This window comes from Girardinichthys multiradiatus, chromosome 11 (genome assembly GCF_021462225.1).
Source record: "Girardinichthys multiradiatus isolate DD_20200921_A chromosome 11, DD_fGirMul_XY1, whole genome shotgun sequence".
NCBI classification, from domain to species: Eukaryota; Metazoa; Chordata; class Actinopteri; order Cyprinodontiformes; family Goodeidae; genus Girardinichthys; species Girardinichthys multiradiatus.
The window spans coordinates 18,832,864-18,849,373 of record NC_061804.1 but is presented as its reverse complement, the minus strand read 5'-3'; the positions used below and the strand labels follow the sequence as shown (position 1 = coordinate 18,849,373).

Genomic DNA, 16,510 nt, shown 5'->3' with positions numbered 1-16,510 from the left:
TTCCTTATTCTTTTTATTTCTAAAAAAATATATAAATCCTATACAGTCAACTATTAAGCTAATAGAGTGTGTAACTTTGTGCTACTCTTGTTCAATAAAAGCTACGTGGATACCATAAAGCTCTTCTTCTGCAAATCAGGGTAAAATTGTTCTTCTATCTGACATGTGATGACATATTAAATCAAAAGAAAAATATATTTATGTATTCCAGTTATTGTCGCCATTCTTTAATCTGTACAAAAAATATATTGTCTGTCTGTGTGTTCTGAATTATCAATGTCAATCACTATGGTGCAATGTTCTGTACACAAAGTAAAGACAAAGGCCAACAGACTTCAACACAAAAATTTAAACAAACAAAAAAAAATCAAATGTACAACATATTCCCTTCATGAATGATTTGACTCTGATGTCCAGCTGTGATCCAACTGGTGTTTGTCACATGGTGCCGATAATGTTTGGTCGTCCAAGAAGTGCTGCCTTTCCTCCCTCCCTCCTATGGTTTTATTAGTTTTAAGTTTATGTATATGGTATGATTTTGCTGTCGGACCAGTAAGAAGATTAACACGGGCTCTTGCTCTGAACAACAAGAGTTAGGGATTTCTGCTATTGACCTGTGTGAAAACTGTTGTCAAGCATAGCATGACTTTTGTAAAAGCCAGTTTCTTGGGGTTGACAAAACTAGCCAGAGTCGGACTTGAAACATAGTCTGGTTTATTTAAGATTCATTTGGATGTAAATCATTTGAATGATGTACACAGTCAGATTGTATAAGGTAATTTTAAAGAAGTTTCCAAAGAAATGTAATTGATTGTACAATTAAAATGATTACTTCCAGTCCAACTCATTGTTTCAGCTATTTAAAATTTATGAAGGCAAAACCAATAAGAAAATCCTTGGAGGGTAAGACTTTGCTATTCATATTTATAATAATTTGGACTTGGTAATTGTAGTACATATAGTATTATTATGGAGTTGTTGTAAGTTTTGCCAAGATGGACGTTAGCAAGTTTGGGATTTTGTTGAAGTTGCTTTGTCATCAAGAAGAATTTTATTGAAAAGATAACAATGCCTTCCTTCGAAACATGAAAATGTCGTTGAAAAGTAAATTATGAAAAGATGTCTATATAAAGATGTTGATTAAAATCTAAATTTGCTTGAAATTTTTTTAGGGTTAATCAAGTCTGAGTTTTTAGTGTCTTTTAGTTACAGTGCCTTGCGAAAGTATTCGACCCCCTTGAACTTTTCAACCTTTTGCCACATTTCAGGCTTCAAACAAAGATATAAAATTCAAATTTTCTGTGAAGAATCAACAACAAGTGGGACACAATTGTGAAGTGGAATGAAATTTATTGGATGTGTCAAACTTGTTTAACAAATAAAAAACTGAAAAGTGGGGCGTGCAATATTATTCGGCCCCTTTACTTTCAGTGCAGCAAACTCACTCCAGAAGTTCAGTGAGGAACTCTGAATGATCCAATGTTGTCCCAAATGACTGATGATGATAAATAGAATCCACCTGTGTGTAATCAAGTCTCCGTATAAATGCACCTGCTCTGTGATAGTCTCAGGGTTCTGTTCAAAGTGCAGAGAGCATCATGAAGACCAAGGAACACACCAGGGAGGTCCGAGATACTGTTGTGGAGAAGTTTAAAGCCGGATTTGGATACAAAAAGTTTTCCCAAGCTTTAAACATCCCAAAGAGCAATCATATTGAAATGGAAGGAGTATCAGACCACTGTGAATCTACCAAGACCCGGCCATCCCTCTAAACTTTCATCTCGAACAAGGAGAAGACTGATCAGAGATGCAGCCAAGAGGCCCATGATCACTCTGGATGAACTGCAGAGATCTACAGCTGAGGTGGGAGAGTCTGTCCATAGGACAACAATCAGTCGTACACTGCACAAATCTGGCCTTTATGGAAGAGTGGCAAGAAGAAAGACATTACTCAAAGATATCCATAAAAAGTCTCGTTTAAAGTTTGCCACAAGCCACCTGGGAGACACACCAAACATGTGGAAGAAGGTGCTCTGGTCAGATGAAACCAAAATCGAACTGTTTGGCCACAATGCAAAACGATATCTTTGGTGTAAAAGCAACACAGCTCATCATCCTGAACACACCATCCCTACTGTCAAACATGGTGGTGGCAGCATCATGGTTTGGGCCTGCTTTTCGTCAGCAGGGACAGGGAAGATGGTCAAAATTGATGGGAAGATGGATGGGGCCAAATACAGGACCATTCTGGAAGAAAACCTGTTGGAGTCTGCAAGAGACCTGAGACTGGGACAGAGATTTATCTTCCAACAAGACAATGATCCAAAACATAAAGCCAAATCTACAATGGAATGGTTCACAAATAAAAGTATCCAGGTGTTGGAATGGCCAAGTCAAAGTCCAGACCTGAATCCAATCGGGAATCTGTGGAAAGAGCTGAAGACTGCTGTTCACGAACGCTCTCCATCCAACCTCACTGAGCTTGAGCTGTTTTGCAAGGAAGAATGGGCAAGAATTTCAGCCTCTCGATGTGCAAAACTGATAGAGACATACCCCAAGCGTCTTGCAGCTGTAATTGCAGCAAAGGGTGGCGCTACATAGTATTAACGCAAGGGGGCCGAATAATATTGCACGCCCAACTTTTCAGTTTTTTATTTGTTAAACAAGTTCGACACATCCAATAAATTGAATTCCACTTCACAATTGTGTCCCACTTGTTGTTGATTCTTCACACAAAATTTGAATTTTATATCTTTGTTTGAAGCCTGAAATGTGGCAAGAGGTTGAAAAGTTCAAGGGGGCCGAATACGTTTGCAAGGCACTGTAAATGACTTCGGGATGGGTGAGCTAAGAAAAATCTAATTTTACCATATTTTTCTAAATAAACACAGGGACTGGATGACTTAAAGTTACTCTTAGAAATATGTTATTTGATGTCCTGTGTTTGGAGGGATGTCTAAAGGGTTTTTATTTTTCTGGTGCTAGGTGCTTTTATGGGTAGCACAAGTTGTATTCAAGATAAGGAAATGTGGTTAAAAAATACTTAAGGTCTTAGCACCAAATAACAGAGAGATATTAATGTAATACTTGGCTCCTAAAGGAATGACATGTGCCAAACAAAAAAAGAAAACCTAAAACTAAAACATTATATTCATAGAACTTTCTATTTTAAAATTGGAATAAGCTTCCAAGCTGTAGGAAACTAGCAGCATGGCAAGTCTACTTTTGAATGGTATTTTTATCTGTTTTCATCAGAAGCAAAACACCATTAGCATTTCTTACAACAGCTGACAACATGCTAGCTTGCAAACACAGATGTTAGATTCATGCTAGATTAAAATAAGGCTTACAGCTTATGGTAGTGATAGAAAAGCTAAAATATTTGATTTATAGTCATTTACATTTTAAAATGGAAAGATTTTAATTTTTCTTTGACAGTAACTTTTAAATAGCCTGTCAAGCTATACAAACCTAGCCCAACTTCAAAATTCCCAAATATCTCACGTAGCTATACTGAAGTTAATATAAATTGCTCTTATATACTTAATAATTATCCCTTTTATCTATTTTATCAGACACAGAGCTCTATTAGCATTTCTTACAATAGCTATCAAGTTAGCCTACTCATTCTAATATTAGCTACATGCTTAAAGTAACGCAACAAATGTTTTTTAATGAAAGTTGACGTTTGATAAAAGCTTTTGATAACTGTTTCACATGCTATATTGATATTGTATTTACAGCTTGCTGTAGTGATAAAATTACTGGATTAATGATGCTTTCAATTTCAAATTCGGGAAATTTTTTTTTTAGTTTAACAGTAACATTTGAATATTCTGCCAAAGAACTGGAAAATAGCCCAACAGCAGAATTTATCTAGTCTCAGTTTTAGCTATTTTAAAAGTTAATGAAAGTTTATTAAGTGCACTAATTTATGAGCAGTGTTTTCAGTAGATACCCGAATCAGATTCTGAATTTCCCTTCTGTGGGGCAATAAAGTATATTTTTGTTCTAGTAGCTTAAGCATTTCTTACAGCTAGCAACATGCTAGCTTGCTAACTTGCTAACTCTAATGTTAGTTTCAAGCTTACAGGAAGGTAACAATGGCTTATAATGAAAGTTAATGTCTGAAAAACTGTAATAAATGATTCATTTGATGAAAATAGGTTGTTTGTTTACAACTTGTTACAGTAAAAAAAAAATTTAATAAAAATATAGCATTTATAGCACTTCATGGTATAAATTGGGAAATTGGACATTTAAGTTGACTGTGACATTTGAATAACTGCCAAGTCACAGAAACCTTGCCTAACCCCAATATTCCCAAACCTCTCATACAGTGATATTAATGTTTGTTTAAAAACATGAAATTAACTCTTTTACAAACAGTCAGTCATTTTCTACCGCTTATTCCATAGTGGGTCGCGGGGGAGCTGGTGCCTATCTCCAGCAGTCTATGGGCGAGAGGCGGGGCACACCCTGGACAGGTTGCCAGTCCATCACAGGGCAACACACAAACAACCATGCACACTCTTTTACAAACATTTCTACTTTATTCCAAAACATTAGCATTTCTTACAATGACTAACAACAACTTGCTCTGCTGATTCCAACTCTTGCCACCCTTAAGTTTCAAGCCTAAAAGATGGCAGAAGAAATCTTTTAATGTAAGCTAATGTTTGAAAACAGTTTCAATTGATAAGTCAATATTGTTTTTACAGCTCGTTGTAGCATTTTATTTTCATTTTTTTTCCTAAAGGTTTCTTGTTGTCCATTAATTGTGTTCAGATTACACTTAGCTAGTGTTTGTTTTTTGGAAACTTCTTAGTGTAGCATGCATCTATTTAATTAGTGTTATTCCAATATTTGTATATGATGGGACTTAGAAAACCCCTCTGTTGGCTGTACTGTCATGACCCAAAAGTCTGGCTTCTAGTTTTGATTGTATCATTTCAAATATATCCTGTTTTGTTTCCACCTATACACTTATTCTTCACCTAATTTTTAGAGGTATTGTCACTTATGGTCCCCTTTATTCTTCCCAAATTGAGAAGCAGCTAAGTTTGTTGGTCTGCAGGGTAATTTCCTGCATAACATTGAGAGAATTAGGTGCAGATTGGGGAAATGATTTGGACATTAGAAATGGATTTTATTTGTCACAAAGTTGTTGCATGGCTTTTTGGGGCTCTGTGTACTCTGTCGTATGATGTTGTACTTGCTGCTATTGAATGAGCACAAAGAGGCTTGAGGATGTTTATGACAGATTTCGAGTATATTGACTCTACATACCCTTGTTTTCCTTTTCTTCCTTATATATTTTCCTGTGATAGTCAAAAGACCAAAAGCATTACTCACCTTGCACTTGGTTTTTACACTTACAGAGGAAAGACAATATTTTGAATTATGATGCCTGCTGAACCAGGTGCCTTAATCAAATATACAAAAACACAAATCTGCACCTTCTGTCAGTCTGGAGGGGATTTCCCCACAGAAACAATGGACTGGGTTTTCCAAAACTCAAACTTGAAATACAAACATAAAACGAAAACCTTGCTCTAGCTAATATCCACACATTTTTAAAAAAAATCACCTGTTAGCAGCAAATAATCGCTGGTTCTCATGCCTGCCTATTGCATTACTGTTTGACGGTATTTCCCTTTAGTATTATAGTGGAACAGCATACAGCTGTTGTTTTGGGAAACCCGGTTCTGTTTTTTCCAACTTTTTCTCTGCCCACTATGCCACATTTTCATGAGTTCTTTATAGGCTGCTGCTGCTGCTGCTATCACTGCTGGTGTGTTTGTGTAGAGAAGAGCAAACCTCCACTGTGTCAGTGACAGAGGGAGACTCTGGGGCTGCTTTTTACCTGGTCAATATCAATGCATTCTTCTTCTGAGGTTTTGACGTGGTGCATTGTGTTGCTGCCTCTTGAGACCTTTATGTGACAGTAAAAGAAAAAAATAATAAAATAAATAAAACGATAAAAAAAACACTTTCCATTTTTTAACTTTGCTATAATGAAGTGCCAGACCCCTGTGTGAAGTCAGTGTTGACACTGAGTCGCAGGTCATGGATGAAGCGACAAACTGAGCATGGGGTAAACTGCGGTGCTATAACCTGTCCCTGGCTGGGTGCTACAGTAACATGGCTGTGTTGAATTTTAGCCATATTATTCCTTCTGTTAATGACTCCAGTCAGTCTGGTGTTTCTGACTGCTGTTTGCCGACATAGCGAGGTATATCTGCTGCTGCTGCTTTGCTGATGAATGTAGACTCGTCTTCCTCAGCAGGATCACACAGACAGATGAAAGAGTCTGGAGATTTTTTTTTCTTTCCTGTTCGTATTTGTTTGGAAGCTCAAAGGTCATCGTGAAAGAGAAAAACCTTGAATGTTCTATTTTTATGTGGCCACCCTTACTTATATGTTTAAGCCTTTCTGACGTTAATATTATAGTTTGATATTTATGCTATCTCTGTCAAATGTTTATAATGTTTTAAATTATATTTTACAATTTTCCCCTCTGCCAGTGTTCATAATATGTTATATTTATTTGTGAAGGCCTGTAATTTAAAATGCAATGAGACAGATATGATTCAATCTAGATTTTTAATTATTTCCACTGAGGACAGTAAGGCAGACGCACATCTCGAGATTCACAGGTAAAAATCACAATGAAACCACAATGGCTTCTCAAACAGAATTTCTCATTTCTGGCTTAAATTCACCCAAAACAGAAAAGTTTCACATAACGTAATCTGAGATGAATAGATCAGACTTTTTCTTGCCTGTCAGTTCTGATCTTGACCAATTCCAATTCTTTTTTTGGAGACTAAAACACATACTGGATCTTTTCTGATAATGATTGTAGGTTTGAATCCAACCGAATAGGAAGGAACCACAAAATAATTCCATTTATTCGTTAAAACGTGTTTTTATCTGATCTATACCAAACTCCAATAGTACATCAAAGTACATATGTGGTTGATATCTTTTTTTAGATAAAAAAACTGCTGCTGTCCAATTAATGCTTTAATGAGTAGAAAAATTCAGATTCTTCAGTAGTTGACAGAAAAATGTACCGATTCTGATCTTTGACTGATTAATAGCTGCATTTCCATAATCAATTAGCATCTGTTATAAGCCCTAGTAGATCAGTGGCTCCCAAACATTCTTATTTCACCCAACTAAAATATAAAGTCATTAAAAAAACTCTTTAAGGATAACCGACACAGGTCATTTACCCCTTTGCCAGTTTGTACTTTAGCCATTGTTGGTCAGCCTAGCCATATCCTACAGGACGTTTCGTACCAACTATGTGTCAACTCATTTGACAATATTATTCCCACTTTACTAACCGAAGATTTTAAATAATTTTCTGGAACCATCTCAAAAGTCTACTGTAAGGAAATTCCCTGAACAAGATTTTATTGTGAGTTGTGAGAGATTTCTGCCTGTGAAACTCATGAATTGTTGTGTCATTAAAGGTTTGATGTGGTCCAAAGCTTACACCAGGCTAAACCAACCTCCACAACTTTTTGTCATGACTTTGGACCGAAGTTCAGCGCTTCACAGCATCGGAGCTCATATTAGGTGGCTCACTTGCTGTAAAGAAATTCAGTGGAAATGTTGAGATTTTTACTACTTTCCCTGTTCTTTTTTCTTTAAATACATTTTTCTACGTTTTTGTTTTTTTTTCTTTTAAAGAAAAGCTTGGTTTGCTGGGTCTTATCTTGGATCCCTGGAGATTAGTAAGGGGGCCATTAAAGGCTGGTGGGCAGAGACCCCTTACCTTCCTCTGCAGTCAATAACAGGGGAAGGGGTTCAACTCCTCTTCTGCAGACTGATTTAACTAAAGCAAACAACAACAACCCACCCTTGAAAATAAAAGCAAAACTATTTACTTTTACACTCAAACTTACAAACCAACACTGCAGTGATTTACATCTCCTTCCAGACTTGCCAAAACACATGCCACGAGAGACGTTTTAACAAAAAAGAAAAATGCTTAACTTAAAGCATCTGTTCTGTTTGTTTTCTTCTGTTTCTAATAATAAGAGCAGACAGTACGTCAGTTTTTAATAGGAAATCCATACAAGCCCAAACATTTAGAGAAGATGTGGGAGGTATCGGTCATCCTGAGCTCCACATGCCATTGTAATGATGCTTCTGGTCTTGTATGGTAACTTATTCAACTAGATCAACAGCATGGGATCTTTCTGTAGTTAGTCCGGTGTGTGTTCCAATCCCCAGTTTCAGTAGGAAGGCTGTATTTCATTGCAAAGTGCTCTGTAATAGATCTCCTGGTGCTTCTAATTTCGTAAAGAAGTAAAAATGCAGAAGGTGTATCCTGCTGAAACTAACTTGATCCTCTCTTTAGCAATGACGTCTATATTTGTAGTTCACATATATGCCTGTTTAAATACAATATCTTGACATGTGTTATATTTATGTTATATAGTAAATGTTGTGCTGGGTTTATACTTTTGGTTTAACCCACTTTTTTCTTTTACATTGTATTATCTTTTTGGAGGCACAGTTGGTGGCTTTATGCACAAGCATGGAAATGTAAGACTTTTTTTTCTCTGAGTTTGTACTGTAATGGCCCATTCTGTTTCATTTTCTGACAGTTTCTGTCTCTGGCTGCTCGGCATCCTGCGGACACCTGCCCTGAATCTCTGTTGTGTTCTTGTGCCTCTTTATTTTTTCTAACTTTGCGTTAAATCTTTCTTTTTCACGTGTATCAGCCGGGTGTTGGTACTGCAGCTCTGCTTGTAACCACGTTAGTCTGATTATGTTTATTGATTTTAATATCGAAACAATAAAAACCATTAGCACCCCACTCTGACTCCTGTTTTATTGTCATAGTGACTTGCATCGTACTTGTCTGTATATCTGTCTAAATTGGTATGCAGTGCATTGAAAATACAGTAGTTTAAATCAAAGCATTTTCATGTGTTCAAATGGTCTAGAGTTGGTAACTCTGGAGGAGCTACACAGATCAACAGCCCAAGTTTTAGACAGCTATTAGTTGTGTGCTACATAAATCTGACTGGAAGAGAAGCAAGAAAATAATAAACGAACCCATTTGCAGTTTGCTACAGGCCATGTAGAGGACCCAGCAAACATGAAGGAAGTGCATTGGTCACATGAGACCAAAATTGAATTTGTTGGCCTAAATATAAAATGGTATGTACAAGGGAACAGTTAAGATCATTCTGAAAAAACGTTGGGACACTACCCTGAACACACCATCCCGTACAATGAAACACGGTGATGGCAACATGGTGTGGTGGTGCATTTCTGCAGGGACATAGTCTGGTTAAAGTTGAAGGTAAATGGAGCAAAACAAACTATTCTGGAAGAGGCTGTATAGGACTTCATAATGGGGCAGAGGTTCACCTAGTCTTAAATCAGGGAAGCTGAATGCAGATGTACACAACATTTTTCTGATTTTCATTTGTAAAACAAAATACTCCACATCACATAAAATCCAAATAAAACACAAGACTTACAAATAATATCTGACAGATAACGGTTCAGACTGGCCCCTCACCCTGTTGTGCCCTAGTCAGCTACATCTTCCTCTTAAAAAAAACTTGTGGTACTGTTTATATTCTGAGTCACCTCTAATTTCTTTGCATTTAGTTAAATAAAGAAATGGGAATAAATCAATTTTTGCAATAGGCTTTTTACAAACAACATAATTTTACTAATAACTGTGAGCTACAAACAGAAAAAAGTGAAAAAGCAGCCAGCATTCAGGAAAAAGTAAACATTGAAAGACTTTGAAAAAAAAAACACAGAACTTTAGCTTAGCAGTACTATACTTTTTTTTTTTAAGTCTTGGCCCCTTGGTGCCGATTAACGTAAATAGTGGTGGCTCAGCACATTTGCACAGCATAATACTGAATAATCATATTTCTTAAGTAGAAGAGGAAAAATAGAAATGCATCACTCTTATAATAGCGAGATCTAAATAACTGCAGTGTTATTCCTGGTATCCAGTGTCATTTGTGTAATTGATTTATAAAGCAGAGGAACCACAGTTTAAAGCAGTGGTTCCTGAACGTCTCGGCTTCTGACCTACAAAATAACTGGAAGAACATATTTGGGTACACAAACATTGCTAGTAAATCAATTAAACAGGTTATAATAGCAGTATAAACAACCTCCAATGCCAATATTTTATTTGTTAAAAGCTATTGATTGATCTGTTGCGCAATTTATAGTATAAATATGGTTTTACTATTATTATCTTTGTTATTTAGTTTGATTTGTAGCTTTACTTTGTAAACAGCAGCTTCTAATTATTTTAAAGTTAGCTGGCAGCCATGTATCACAAGTATAATCAATTTATGATGTTGATAAAGAGCAGATACTAAATTGTTAAAAAGACTGTACGTTTTTAAATGCACTTTTTCCTCTCCAGTGTGATTTAGGAAGCAATGTCCTACTTTAAAATCTGCGGAATCTTTACAGAAAGACACAATCTGCCTCAGCCAATAGGATTACTGCTTCGCCTAATCCGGGTTAGTTTGCTTTAAAGTCCTGCAGCTTGCCGTACAAAAACAGAAATGGCGTCTTCGGAGGACGTAAACGTCCGAATTTGCGGACAAGAAATAATAAAGTATGACCTGGAGATAAAGGCTCTCATTCAGGTAGGAGTTCAGACGTATGAATTGTTGTTTATGATGCATTTCCTGGATTAGTGGGAGGAGTTGACGTTAAACTCACACAGGTGGTCTAAGATATTAGACAAAAGATACACTCAAGTTGGCTTAACAACTGTTGGTTGGTATAACTTTATTTGAAGTATATGTATTTTAGTTTTAATAAGCAGCTTTTTGTGTGCAGCTTTTAATTAAAATGGCGCCGGGCTCCGTACGGGTTTAATTATGGTGAATTATGTAGTTATATTATGTTCTTAGTGCAATCTGTCTGGCAGCATTTTAAGTGTCTAACATCCATCTCCCACGTATGAGACACATTCTGCAATCCTGGTAAAATATCTTAAAACAACCACCACTAAAAAAATGTGATATGAGAAAAAATAAAATAAATATGTGCTGCTGTGAATGGAAATACATTAAAAAGCCCATACTGAAGACCATTTGTGTTCTTCAACACATGGAAATCTCCCAAATATCCCTTTTAAGGATTTCTATAATCCTCGTCTATTCCTGGTTATTTTTTTATGGTTTTATTTTACTTTTACATAACTTTGGCAATGTTAACTCAAATATTATGTGAACTTTCACAGTTGTCTATTCTGGGAAATAATTGTGATTACTGGTTATTTTTTTCTTTAAGTCTTCATTCCTTTAAACTAAATAAAGAAATGTGTTTTTCTTCACCTTTTTTTTTTAATAGTTTGCAATTTGATTTTTTTATGTTGTTTTAGTATTGTGTTTGCCTGTTATTTCCATCCCCTGCATTGAAGTTCCTCAAGAAATGTCATATTGTATTGTTTTCCACTTGGTAGAGTTATTTTTGTCTGATACTTAACTCCCCAATTTGCATATATAGAATAAAATAAGATAAAATAAACGTTATTTTTCTAAAAACAAAACCAGAGATTTTAAGCACTAAAACTAGCATTTAGAGGGTCAAAACGTCAGAAAATTCAGGAATATTTAGGTATGATAAGGTACTGAAATTAATAATATACATAAATATAAAAGTTGGAAAAATATATTGCTACATAAAATTGGTAATCTTTAAAAGAGCAATTTTTGTGTCCAGGGAACCTTGGTAGAGCAATTTATTTTTCACAACTCTGGAGGGAGCTTAAGATTAGGGTGATGATAATGAGGCCTTCCAATATGACAGACTTGGGGCTCATCACCAAAGATAAATCATCAAGATAAACATTAAAAAGGGTTTGATTGTTGTATTACCAATATAATTTTTTTCATTAATTATTGAGAACAAAGTTTAAATAATCTTCAACATGCTTTTTTTAAAATAAAATGTAAATAAAAACATTTTTTCAGAATTGTCACTCCTTTTATACAATTTTATTATCTTTTGAGAGCTGCCAGTCTCAATTGCTGTCAGAAACAAACTTCTTGGTTGAATAAAAACAATTTTAAATCTAATTCTCCCATAATAATAATTTTGGGCTTAAGTGTATGGAATGGGAAAATAACTTCATGTTTCTTCTTTAAAAATAGAGAGCAATAGTGACTTTAATGGCTTTAAAACTGGAATATAAGGGGCGAAGAATGTAGAATATTTGTGAATATTAATCATGTTTGGTGAGGTGTTAGTTTTTATTTATGGGTTTGTTAACATTTTTTATTTAAATTCCTATTCCTAAACAATGAAGGTGCTGCAAATCCCACACTTTCCCAGTTGCCACTGCGTGACACAACAACTTCTGGGTGTTTTTAATTGTATCAGTTTATAAAATGTTTCCACCTCTACTGAGTGAAATGAAATTCCCAAATGAAGTCTTCCACCATGTTTTATAGACCACTGTGAACATTCATGGCTGTAAGTCTTTCCATCGTTCCTGTGTTCATCTTTTAAATAGGTCTGGACAATAAAAGAGAAAAAATGTACTTTAGAATTGTTATGTAATACGTTGACGTCGGTTGTGATTAACCCGCATTTTTCTCACCCTTCTCTGTCTTTTGGCCATCATGATGTCCCCACCTCTTTCCATGAGCTTTAGCATCTTGGCCACTTAATTCAGTATCCGTTGAGTGGCATATATTGCAGTCAAAGTCAAACTAGCTGACCAGATATATTATTGGCACGTGAGTGAAAAATAACCGCCTTCCAAATATTGCATCAAAGCAGTTTTGTGTGATTGCAATATTGCACGGATTGTTATTGCAATGACTGTTGGCAGTAAAAAATGTGTGCAGCTCCAGTTTTAGATAAAAAATGCTTAGATTTATCATTGTATGAGACCTGTTGACACTGATTTTTTTTACTCCAGTTTCTGTGTACTTTTGGTATACCTCAGTTTTAATCCACAGTTCCCACTTCCATTCAGATTTTTCTTAAAAGTAATTTTTTACCAGTGAGCCGACCAGAAAGCCTGATACATCTGCAGTCCTGTGTCAGGTTCGTCCTGCTTTAAAGTGTTGACTTGCAAGTTAAGTTCCTCCCCGATTTGTGTACTTTCCTAAACTTTTTAAGGATGCCCCACACTGTAACGAACTGGCCCATTCCTAAGCAGGAATGTAGGAATGGGCCAGTTACCAGTATCAGCGTCCAATGAGGTTTTAAAAAGGTACTGTTTCAAAACCACCAACATTTCTGGTCACACCATTCCAACATTTCTCTGGTATTTCTTTTTAGTGGAATGCCAGAGAAGGTTCCCAAGATTTCTTCAGATGTATGCATCTTAGAGCAATGTGGCCCTCGACCTCCCCCACCAGTGCTGGTCAGCTGGCTGAAAGAAGGCTCCTACACTTTTCTATCGCGTACAAGAAAGACACTTTGTTTGGAAATATTTCTTGTAGCTAAAAAACACGGACATACTGTGGAAACTAAAGAGGCACCAACTATCACTGTTAATATCACTTTAAAACGACATTTGGTGAAATCTAAGCAGCTCATAGTTCAGATAATATAGCTAATATCAGCTCGTTATACTTGTGCTACTCTAAAAAGGAGTAAAGGTTTGCACATTATGCACATGAAAATCTCTAGGAAGGTTGGTTGGTGTTTGGTATATGCTTTAACTTAAGTAAATATATAAAAAAGAAAACCACAGTAAAGAAATTATGCATGTGGCATTATCACAATATGTTAGATTATTGTAACAGATCTATGAGTAATTGTTGCTTTTCTGTTTTTAAATAAAGTCAAGCAGATCATGATGTTCTATTTAAAATTTGTGTTGGTAGGGGAATCCCAATAATGCCTGAAAAACTAAAACCCAGCTTCAAAAGAGAAACAGAGACTCTAGCTCTTTCTAAGTCATATGTAAAAAAACTAAATATAAGCTGGTTGGCTTGACATTTTTGCACAGCCAGACTTTCTAAGTTTTTATGATCTTCTAGTTCTTACAAAAACTCTGAGAGATCAAATTTTAAGCTTGACATTTATACTTTAACCGTTCTACTCTTACAGACTGTTCTTTTTGCAATGTACCTTATGTCTGTCTGTTATCTGCAGGACATCATTGATTGTCCTGGACCTCAGTCCACTCTCACACAGCTCAACTCTCGGGTCAAGGAGAAACTGAACAAGCTGAGGCTCAGGATGCAGGTCAGGGCTTTGCCCCACAAACAAGCTCTGTTGAAACTTCTTATTTAAAAAAAAAATGCATATGTTTCATGTGAGGCCATGTGTTTGCTGCTGTCAGGATCTGGAGCAGATGGCCCAGGAGCAAGACACAGAGTCAACCAGACTGTCCATCCTCATGGAGACGGAGAGCCAGCGACGCCAAATGCTGAGGTGTCATGACCCAAATGCATGAATGTTTATCCATTGATGGACTTGGATAATAATTACTAGCAATTCTTATTGCATATAATTCACTGTTAGGTACAAAAGAAAATCGAATTATATGTGCGCTCTATAAATGAAAAGATAGAAGCACTAAGCTTTGAGCGGCAGAGACACTGAAAGCTTAATCTCTGGTTTTTGCAGTTTTCTTATTCACCTCCTGGTCGTTGTAGATAATTACAGAACTCTGTAAATTCGATGCTGGAAAAGTAGGAATTTGTGCTATGAAGATTTTGCAGGAACCGTACATATATGTAATGCCGTTTTAAGGTGAATGAAACTCAGTTTGTTTCTGTGTTATTTTTGTGGATTCCAGCAACCAGACAGCGTGGAGGAAAGCCAACTTGGCATGTAAACTAGCCATAGACAACATGGAAAAAGACGAGCTTCTGCATGGAGGAGAAAGCCCGAGCACCAGACAAAGGTCACAAATGTTCTGCTGAGGCTTCTTAAGTGTCAAAACGAATCGCTGAACATTTTTTCGAGGCTCTTTATACGAAAGCTCCCAAGTTCTCTCAGCTCACATCTGATGCCTTTCCTCCTTAGCATCGTGTTAACATACATGGCTAAATTCTTCCGAGCCATAAGCTGCCAAAACTTCTGCTTTTGTAGAAGTGACTTTGAGTAGCAGCAACCAGCTGCTACTTTTTCTCTAAAATCATTTGTGAGAGTTTACTTAGTACAACTTTTCTATTTCCTTGGCTTTTTCATATGTAAAGCCACAAACTACACTGTGTTCTATTGGGATTTTATGTGATAGACCAACACAATTATGTCTGTTCAGGGTGACATGGGGCATTTCCACTGCACGTTTTTTACATTTCTACATGTCAGTAGGAAATGTGCCTACTGACAAGTCCTCTGTAACCAGAGACAGACTGTTTCATCTTCTCCTCTGCCCTGTGTGTGTACCTATGGCAGGAAGGTGACCAAAGAAAGTTTAGTTGAAAGCAGCAGCAGCATCACAGGGAATCTGATGTCTATTAGCCGGATGATGTCGGAGCAGGTGAAGCAGAGCGAGGACACCATTGGCACTCTGGGTAAAGAAACAGTTAAAACATCTCCCATCTTTTTATGCATGTGTGTGTTGTCCAGTTTACAAGCCCTAATATCTCTCCTTTCATCCTCATGGCAGCCACCTCTTCTAGAACAGTGCAGGAAACCAACGAGGAGTTCAAAAACATGACGGGAACCATCCACCTGGGGAGGAAACTGATTCTTAAGTACAACCGCAGGGAGCTCACAGACAAGCTACTCATCTTCTTGGCTTTGGCGCTTTTCTTTGCCACCGTCCTTTACATCCTCAAGAAACGCCTCATCCCCTTCATTTAATGAGCCGGTTGGGTCTGCATCTGCCTCGTAAGAAGTTCTCAGGAAGGGTTTTAAGATGTGGAAGAGTAGAGCAATGAACCACACTGAGTAGAAGCAGCATCAAGACTGCAAGATTACAGAAGTAGGCAAATAAATTCGGTCACATGAACAAGAATACATGAGGACTAAAGCTACGCACTGCCTGATTGTTCTTAAAATAAAATTTGGACTAACTGGGATAACTGTTTGGACATTTAGACATTCATCAAATAAGATGAATGCATTATTAAAGAAATATTGAAGATTGTTGGGTTGCTAATTAAAAAAAATGGTTGACTCCTGCTACAAAATGTAATAACTTAACATGACCTTTGTGTTCTGTCATCCACCATTCTTTGGGAGAAGTCTCGTGAGAGGAGCTCCAGAAACACACCTGGAGGTTGTCCATCGTGTTGTAAAATGAATCCTACACCTAAACATGTTGCACAGATGTCTACGTTTATTTACGGCTATTGAATGGACCTGGAGATCCACCTTATCTTGTTTTCATGTCTATGTAGTAAGAATTAAAAACAAATGCTAGCAAAGTCCTACAAAAAGCACAAAATGTTCTTGACAAATATGTCATAAAAAAGTACATAGCCTTCTTAAAACATCAGGATTTCTTGCTGATGAATGTCTGCAAGAGAGTATTGATCCAGTCTAAGAGCTTATTGTTTGAATTAAGTTTATT

At 36.6% G+C, this 16,510-nt stretch overlaps 1 protein-coding gene across 1 annotated transcript; it reads left to right on the top strand.

Annotated features, from left to right (window-relative positions):
- Window positions 1-10,526: 10,526 nt before the first annotated feature.
- bnip1b (BCL2 interacting protein 1b) lies at window positions 10,527-16,376 on the top strand. Its single transcript, XM_047379315.1, has 6 exons — window positions 10,527-10,658; window positions 14,134-14,226; window positions 14,324-14,415; window positions 14,783-14,890; window positions 15,388-15,506; window positions 15,602-16,376. Exons 1-6 carry the CDS (start codon window positions 10,575-10,577, stop codon window positions 15,796-15,798), a joined length of 693 nt encoding a protein of 230 aa, XP_047235271.1. The 5' UTR covers window positions 10,527-10,574; the 3' UTR covers window positions 15,799-16,376.
- The last annotated feature ends 134 nt before the right edge of the window (window positions 16,377-16,510 follow it).

Excerpts from the sequence above, each read along its gene's own strand:
- bnip1b (XM_047379315.1), top strand. The coding sequence starts at position 10,575 with ATGGCGTCTTCGGAGGACGTAAACGTCCGAATTTGCGGACAAGAAATA. Across the intron at positions 14,416-14,782 it reads CAGCGACGCCAAATGCTGAG|CAACCAGACAGCGTGGAGGA; the intron begins GTGTCATGACCC and ends TGTGGATTCCAG. Across the intron at positions 15,507-15,601 it reads GGACACCATTGGCACTCTGG|CCACCTCTTCTAGAACAGTG; the intron begins GTAAAGAAACAG and ends TCCTCATGGCAG.